Below are 8,899 nucleotides of genomic sequence, written 5' to 3'. Positions count from 1 at the left end.
CAATGTATTACTGAAATCTAAAATATTTTTAAAAGTGTTTGATGAAAAAGATAGATTTATGATTTGTTGAAGAGAACTGCAGATTTACTTATCAGATGAAAAAGAGGACTTGCTGCAGTTTGTGGTTGTGTCACATGTGCAAGCGAGTGTGACTGAATAGGTTTTTTTCCACTTTGCCAGTCAGACAGGCACAGATGGCAACCAGCACTGAGGTGGCATTCTTTCATACCATGATGGCAACTGAGGATGAGCTCTACAACTATTATTACTATGATTTGAATATCACAGTGATTCCGATGCCAGACACTGCAGGCGAGGAGCAACCTCTCTCCATGTCTCACATCTATCTCCCAATGTTGTATTTTGTCATGTTCTTTGCTGGATTCACTGGGAACCTATTTGTCCTCATAGTTATTGGTAACAGGCACAAGAAGAATGCACGTCTGGTAGATACATTTGTGCTGAACCTTGCTCTAGCAGACCTGGTTTTTGTCTTTACTTTGCCACTATGGGCTGTCTCAGCTATGAAGGATAACCACTGGCCGTTTGGGGAATTGCTGTGCAAGGTCAGCAGCTATGTCATTGCAGTCAACCGCTTTTCCAACATTTTCTTTCTCACATGCATGAGTGTGGACCGATACCTTGCCATAGTGCGCCTTATGGACTCTCACTTTCTCAGGAGCAGCAAATGTATACATCTAACCTGTGGATTGGTATGGGGATCATCGCTGATCCTGGGGACACCATCACTGGTTTATCGCAAGCTGAATGAAAGTGGCTTGTGTATCGATGACCTGGATTCCTCCTTTTATCAAGGTATGATGCTGCTGACTGTATTTCTGACCTTTCTGCTGCCTGTGTTGATTATCCTCCTGTGTTATGGCTCAATCGTCTTCAAACTGCGGCACCACTGTGTCTCTGCCGGAAATTCGCGCGCTGAAGCCCGATGTCGCCACTCTCTCAAAATTGTTTTCACCATCATTGTAGTCTTTCTGGTATCTTGGCTGCCCTACAACGTGTTGAGGACAATTCAAGTAATCTGCAAGATCACTAATGTCAAGCTGAATGATGACACCCACCTATATTTGGCTAGAGGGCTCATCATCTCCTCCTGCCTGGCCTTTCTTAACAGCTGTATGAATCCAGTCATTTACTTGTTCCTGGATAAGCATTTCAGACGCAGCGCAGCTGCACAATGCAAGTCATGCATAGGCAAGGGGGATGTACAGCAGAGTTACATGTCCTCTACCTCAACTGCCTCAAATGGTCTCTCCGAGAGTCTGGGAAGCACTGCAATCCGTGGCCGTGCCTTCTCCCTCACTCAAAAGAAATGAACTTTTCTCAGCCACATCTATCAACAAAGCTTTACATGATTTTAGATTTATTGTTAAAGACAGAAATATACTCCAATCTATTTCTTTCTTATATTATTTTAGGAATGCATGAAAGGATTAGATTTGCAGTAGGATGTGGTCATGTCATTACGATTGTTGGATATTGTAATTAATTCTTAACAATACTTTCTTGAAGGTACTCCTCAAATGTGTGCCAGAAATGTTTCATGATATTTTTCAGTGTATGTTCTCGATATTATTCAATATAAAATACCTGAATACTTTACAGTATTTTACAAATGTTTTTTCTAAAATGTTGTAAATACAAAGATGCCAGTAGATATTTTAATGAAATTTTTTTGACTGTTTTGCTCGACATATCTGACTGTTATATCTCGACATATCTGACTGAAAAAAAAAATACCTATTTCCTTTATGGCATTAAATAAATCATTGCTCAAATTGAATATCTGTAATTTCAACATGCATGAGACTGATCTTAATAAATGCAGGAATTTATGTAATTGTTCTACTTTCTATGTTTTTTTTTCTTTATATTAAAACAGATTATTATTATTTTTTATGCTCATTGATATATTCATCCTTGTAACAGAATGTTTTAGTGCTTTTTTAAAAACATTTTTGTGCTCTGGAACCATTATGTATTCTGTAATCTTAAGGAATAAAGATTAAAAACTATTAAAAACAGTTATGATAATGTTTCATTTTGCTCATTTGTCATCATTAGTAAATGTAAATGTTTGTAAAAGATTTCTGTGATCCAACTGGTCACTTCAATTCTCAAATCAGTTTTCCTTGAACTTTCCTACCTTGTTCAGATCAGAAGAGGTCTTTTTAGTAATCACATTATAAATCACATTCCCCTTTTTAAATAAAACAGAAAGGTTAACGTAAAAGTCTTCTTAAAATTCCATTTTCTCATGAGAAAGTAAGTGGTAGATGCAACACATGAGAGGTCAATGGTTCACACTTTGCCACACGGTCTCACAGTTATCTTTACAAATGACTCACAGAGCAGTTTTTATGTCAGTGGTTAATGTGCATGCCAGTGTGAACTTTCAGCTCTAGTTTTGTCTCAGAGAACCATTACTAACACAACTATCTGTGTTTCAGGATAGGTACAGACTATGTTACAGGAAAATGCAGTTTTTAAAATTTTAAATGTATGGAGAAAAGGTTCTTATCTATACTATAAATATTTATAATTTTAATTCTAATTGTTGCTTAATGTTTTTTATTTATTGTTTCAGCACTAAAGTAATTTGTAATAATCATTAAACAAGAAATCTAGCATTTCTGAATTAAACTAAGTAGCATAAAAGGATTATATTAAATTGATTTTATAAAAGAAACAATTTTCAAAATTTTATTACAAATTTTCTAAATTTCAATAAAAAACATATTTTATTAGCAAATAAACAAACACTCCTATGATCAGCCCACAAAAACATACAATAAAAAATGATTGAACTTTTATTATAACTTTTAAACAATTGCTAAATTCTACACAGAATTTAAGAAATACTGATGAATGTAGATTGAGTGGAAAATTATTTATTTAGAAAGCTGGTTCTATATGTTCACGAGTATGTGAAACATCAGTTTGACACATCAGTTCTGAAAAGAATCAGTACAATTTCAAAGTAGGTTAATAGAAAAACATGTAGGTTGGTCTTTTCTTAAAAATTAAAGAGGGAAAGATCGCTGGAAAAAAAAATCTGAAATAATGTGTTATTGTAAATGCATTCAAGAACACTAACATTGGTTAGACCGAATGTAATTCAAAACACTGTTGTTAGCAATGAGTTAAGGGATAATTTTTCCCCATTATATCAGAAAACACACAAATAGCCACACAATGAATATCTAAGCTTATCTGAGATAAAAACATAAAAGCACAGTTGACCTGTAACTACTCACAGCAGACACTATGGTGGGGAATTTACAGTGGTTTTTCAGAAACTTTCCCATGCACATATGCCGTTACTTCTACCGTCACACTGACAGACTCTTTGATTTTGAAACCTTCATAAAAACCATCAAATCACATCCATCCATCATATAGAGCCACATTAAGATGCTGTTCAGAGGTGAAATTAAACATTTGAGACATGAGACATTTCACTGACTAAAGTAGAAACACAATGCTGTTGATATGCTGTGTATAGACCAGATGATGAGGAATCACTGGGTAATCTTTATTCAGTACTGTTGTTTGTGTTGTTGTGTTTTATGACTTATAACAATGTTCCTAAATGATGCAGAAAAATTGTTCATTATTCAGGAAAATTATATAACATTAGAATGTGTTTGGAAATAATAAATAAATAAAAATGAATCTTGGCAAATATAGAAAATGAAACTAAACGTCTGGATCCATTGTAACCTAGATCTTTCACAGGAATTTGTGAAAAAGGATCAGCCTGTAAAAGTTCGATTGTCACCTTCAAATATTATTAGATGCAATAAAATATTAAATGTGTCTAAATTCTGTACAATCAATTAATGACAAGCTGAAAAATGAAAAAGGCTAATAGATTAACAATGTAATAGAGTTAAATGTAATAGATCAATTTAAGTTTGGATTCAACTTTACATTAAAAGAGTCAACTTTAAAAAACAAGTCAACTAGCAACAAAAGAGAGGATGCTTTTTTTCTGGGAAAAATTAAGTGAGCTAAATGCTAAATCAGGCTTAACATGAAATTTGCATAGAATCACTTAATAATTTCCACTAAACAAACATGAGACCACTAGCACCTCAGTTGTGTAATATCTTTATAATTATATATTTTTTTAAGTTGAATAGGTACATGGTAGGTGATATGTTAATAATAATAATAATAATAATAATAATAATAATAATAATAATAATAATAATAATAATAATAATAATACATTTTATTTGTGGGCACCTTTCAAACTCTCAAGGTCACCTTACAAAAAATACATTAAAACACACAGCATAATGTAAACCATACAAATAGACAAAGTGTACGGGAAGGTGTGTGTAATTGGAGAAGGTCAGACAGATATGGTGAAGCAGATTATGAAGAGCCTTGAAAGTGAATAGCAGAATTTTGTAATCAATACGACACTTCACAGGAAGCCAGTGAAGCTGGTGAAGAACTGGCATGATATGATCAATAGAAAGAGTTCAAGTAATAATGAAAGCTACAGAGTTCTGTACCAGTTGAAGTTTTGGAATTATTTTTGAATGTAACAAGGGCATGGACTAAAATGGCAGTACTGTGCTGTGTCAAGCCTGGGCAGTGGTGATTAATATTGCGGAGGGGAAAGACCGAGTAAAATTATTAACATGAGCCTCTAAGGAAAGTGTGCTATCAAGGATGACACCCAAACTCTTTACCTGAGGGGAAGGAAAAACAATGTAATTGTCAATTTTTTATGAAAAACTATCAACTTAGTATAAGGTTGACTTAGAGCCAATGAGAAGGACTTCTGTTTTATTGCTATTCATTTGAAGAAAGTTGAAAGAACCCCAAGATTTAATTTAATTTAAACAGGCTGAAAGAACAGCGGGAGGAAGCGTGGAAGTAGGCTTTGTGGACAGGTAGAGCTGTGTATAGATAGATGAAAGAGACTGAGATAGATGATAAATAAAAGAGGGCCTAGCACGGAACCTTGGGGAACATCAACAGGAGATGACAGAGATAACAGGAGATGACAGAGATAACAGGAGATGACTGAGATCTAAAATTTTTAAGCTGATCATACTCTGAACGGTGGGAAAGATATGATTTAAACTAGCCGTGACATATAGAGAGGCAAGCCATTCAAGGAGAATATTGTGTGAGATAGTGTCGAAAGCTGCACACAGATCCAGGAAAATAAAAATAAAAATGGTAAATTTCGAGATAGGATGAAAATTATTAAGGTTATAGGGGTCTGCCCCAGGTTTTTTAAGTATAGGTGTTATTCCAGCAATTTTAAGGGATGATGGAACATGACCAGAACTCAGAGAAGAATGTATAATGTTAGTTGTTAAAGTGGATAAAGAAGGCGAGCAGGCTTTTACTAAATAGGTTGGGAGAGGATCTAACTGACTAGTTGAAGGTTTGGATTCATGAATAATCTGCGATACTTCAGCAATAGGTGGCAGTTTAAAACTAGATAATGAAGAAGCAGAGGGTGTAAGAAGAGAAATGGGAAACAAAGAAGAAGAGGTGTTTAGAGAGGTCAGTTGATGATGAATATTATCAATTTTAGCTCTAAAAAATGTCATAAAATGATCACATTGGGCAGTTGACTAAAGGTGAGGCGGGAGAGTATCTGGCGTCCGTAGTGACCTGTTAAAGGTTGAGAAAGTACTCTTGTATTACCTGCACCTGAATTAATCAAGTTAGAATAGTAGATAGATTTTGCAGTAGAAATAGCGGCCTTGTAGTGGAAGATGCTGTCATCAGTGGTGAGTAAATCCTCAGTTCCAGGCAGGCTGTTGATCCCATTAGAAAGAAGAGACAAATCAATGTTTTGCGGAAAGAAACTGAACGTAACTGTTTTAGTTGAGATAAGGTAAAACTGATACTGAAAGATATCAGCACGTGATCAGAAAATGGTAGATCAACTGAAGAACAGTCACGAGGCACAAGGCCAGAACAGCAAATCAAGTCCAGAATATGTCCTTCCAAATAAGTCGGGAAACCTATGAATTGCCGGAGACCAAAACTACCCAGACAAGATAAAAAGTCCCTGGTGAGAACATTGGTGGTACTGTCCATATGTATATTAAAATCTCCCAACAATAATATATTTGGAGAAAGTGCACTTAAATGAGTAAGAAACGTGGCAAATTAATTTAGAAAGTTGGTGTTTGGCTTAGGTTGGTGATATATAGCAGCAACAATAATAGGGTGACAAGTACGTCCTGTCAGTCTAGATTCTATGGTTTCAAATGAGGGAAACACTGGTACGAGACTTTCCACTTCTCGCGATAGATTATCGCGAGACCTCCCCCTCTTCCAGAGGGATGGGGTTGACAGACGTAAACAAACCCAGAAAGAGTTAATGTTATATGAATGCCAGGACCCAAGGTTTCCTAGCAGAACTTCATACATCCATACATCCTAGTGTCATCTTTTCGCCAGGTAAGCAACACACATGCACCACCTCCACCTCAAACAAGGTGGCCTGGTCTAAGAAATCACATTTTTTTTCATGTGAATGATATGAAAGATAATGTAATTCATCACACCAGGCCAACTTCCCATGGTCTAGTTCTGATGATTGTGGGCACTCACGTGAGCTTGACTTGGGAGGCTGCTCTTTTGGCTTCTGGCATAGATATGACATGGGAGGGTGCCCTATTGTCTTCTGGTTCTGTGCTTGGAATGGGATGCCACCCAGTCTGTCTTTGGGTCTTTGGTGTAAGCTTGGCTGGGGAGGCACGCTATGTACATGCCAGAGGGGAATATGACAGCCATGCAAGCCAACCTCACAGGGTGACAACCTCCCATGACATTATAACACCAGACGCTAGCAATTCAGCCTAGCAAGCCCAGCTAAATGTATAGGCCAAGAGAGTAAATTGTCATGCTATGGGGCATAGTATGCGGCTTCCCACTGATTCACAACGTCAAAACAAAGGTATTAAAGAGCCAGATTCTGTGTTGAAAGCACTCATTTAGATTTGCCTTCTCATAACTGTTCTTAACAAGAAGTCCTCTTATTAAATTTAAGTTCATCAAAATGATGTTGAGAGACCAAGTATATTTTCTCTGCAGTGTCCATGTTAATAGTTATGCTGAACAAAGGCAAATGGAATCTTTCCAGATTGACTAATTGGATTCCTTTTTGTTTCAACAGATGCTCTTTTATCCACAAATATTAGCATGTTTAAAGCTAGTTCACAAATGCTCAGTACATCATCTGCAGGTGGTATCATATAACATGATCTTTCTCCTTCAGGGTGGAAATGAGTATAATCAGAGTCAATGAATTAAGTGTCATTAGTCAGTGTTGTTTTGAGTGTGAAACATAAATTTGGTGTTTATGACCGGAAGGTGTAATTATTGCGTCACGGGGGAGCAAGTATAAAACGAGGCGACGTGTGACTGGACCATGGCTATTAGCTGCTGCATGCTGCTAACCCACTCAGAACGTAGGAAGTAGCAAATAAAGGTTCAGTAACATGGCCAATCCACATGGGTTGTCGCCTACATGGGAGAGTGTATTGGGGGAAATTGAAGAAAAGTTGCCCTTATTGTCTGCACCGCAGCTAAATTATGTCTGTGCAGTACTTCATTTGACTGTCAGTGAGAGTGATAGAAACATAGTTCATAAGTTAAGAACCTTCAGTATCCTTCAGTATTTGAAAGAAGATATTATGCCACTAGAAGATGAAGGCATGTCGCTAAGATGAAGGCATGTTGCAGAATCGATGAGCATCGATTCTGCAGAAGAAAGTGAAGAAAAGAAGAAAAGAAAGTGTAATGGTGAATCTGAGTTCAAACAAACAGTGCTAAAGCACCATCTTGTGAGGAGGGATGGTAAGCACATCTCATAACCCAGAGGAGACAGAGTGCATTCCAGCCAAAAATCTCACAGAACCATCCACTGTCCCAGTCGGAACAGTTTGAAACCCTACCAGTTGTCCACCCACTCAGGGTGGGAAGGGGGTTTAAAATAGTGGTACAAACTGGAGAGACAAACCAAAAGGCCAAATTAGGATTTGCCAAAAGTGCATTAAAATGGGGATATGATGACGGAGAAGTAGTAAAAGCTAGTAGATTCAAGCTATGAAACTGAAGAATTACTTTGAAAGTAGGGTTGATGTGACTCTGTGACACTCAGACAGATATTATGGACTGATTACATTGAGAAGGATGCCAAAGAGCTGTACTGGATACTGCCAATTCAGTTTTTGGTGCGAGCCATGGACCCGAGGCAAACCCTTGCAAAAAATCTTTTAGTGCTGCTAGATCATCGTATCTCTCTGCCCTAATCAAAGATAACAAAAACAGTCCACTGACTGCATGAATTTTTTCAATGGAAAAATGTAACTATATCAGGCAAAAAATTCAGACTATTAATATAAAACCAGACAATTTGATAGATAATCCTGTACCTACTTCTGATCAGTGCTTAGCCACAATGGATTTACTCCCCTTCCTGAGACTGGTTTAATTTCACTCATTTCTTTTTCAAAACTATCAACCTGTGTACTAGATCCCTTACTTGCATGTTTCTTTAAACAGATGCTCAGCAGGGTACTCAAGGGACCAAGGAGGCCAGTATTCAATGGAATGACCATACAACAATCAGAGCCAATCATATCACAAACTCTCTGTTCTGCTTCACACATCATATCAAACGTGAAGTGATTCAAAATGTCATAAGGGTGGTGTGCAATTGGTCTGAAATCAGACCTAGAGATGTGATTGTATGGTTGAAAAAACGTTGCTGATTATACCAGATAGTATATATCCACCTTATATTTTTGTGGATTTGTATATGTGATAAGAAAAAGGTCCAAGCTGCTGAAGACGAATCCCAATGTGCTACTACTGAAGACGATGCTCTTCT

General features: G+C 36.8%; 1 protein-coding gene across 1 annotated transcript; it reads left to right on the top strand.

Moving 5' to 3' along the window:
• Positions 1–1,926, top strand: LOC131356474 (probable G-protein coupled receptor 25). Its single transcript, XM_058395528.1, has one exon. The coding sequence runs from the start codon at positions 195–197 to the stop codon at positions 1,332–1,334; it is 1,140 nt and encodes a 379-aa protein (XP_058251511.1). The 5' UTR covers positions 1–194; the 3' UTR covers positions 1,335–1,926.
• Positions 1,927–8,899: the final 6,973 nt, after the last annotated feature.

Source organism: Hemibagrus wyckioides, linkage group LG07 (assembly GCF_019097595.1).
Source record: "Hemibagrus wyckioides isolate EC202008001 linkage group LG07, SWU_Hwy_1.0, whole genome shotgun sequence".
Lineage (NCBI taxonomy): Eukaryota > Metazoa > Chordata > Actinopteri > Siluriformes > Bagridae > Hemibagrus > Hemibagrus wyckioides.
The sequence above is the reverse complement of the archived record's forward strand: the minus strand, read 5'-3'. Positions and strand labels throughout refer to the sequence as shown.

Bases quoted from the DNA above. Each gene is read 5' to 3' on its own strand.
- LOC131356474 (XM_058395528.1), top strand. From the start codon at position 195: ATGGCAACCAGCACTGAGGTGGCATTCTTTCATACCATGATGGCAACT.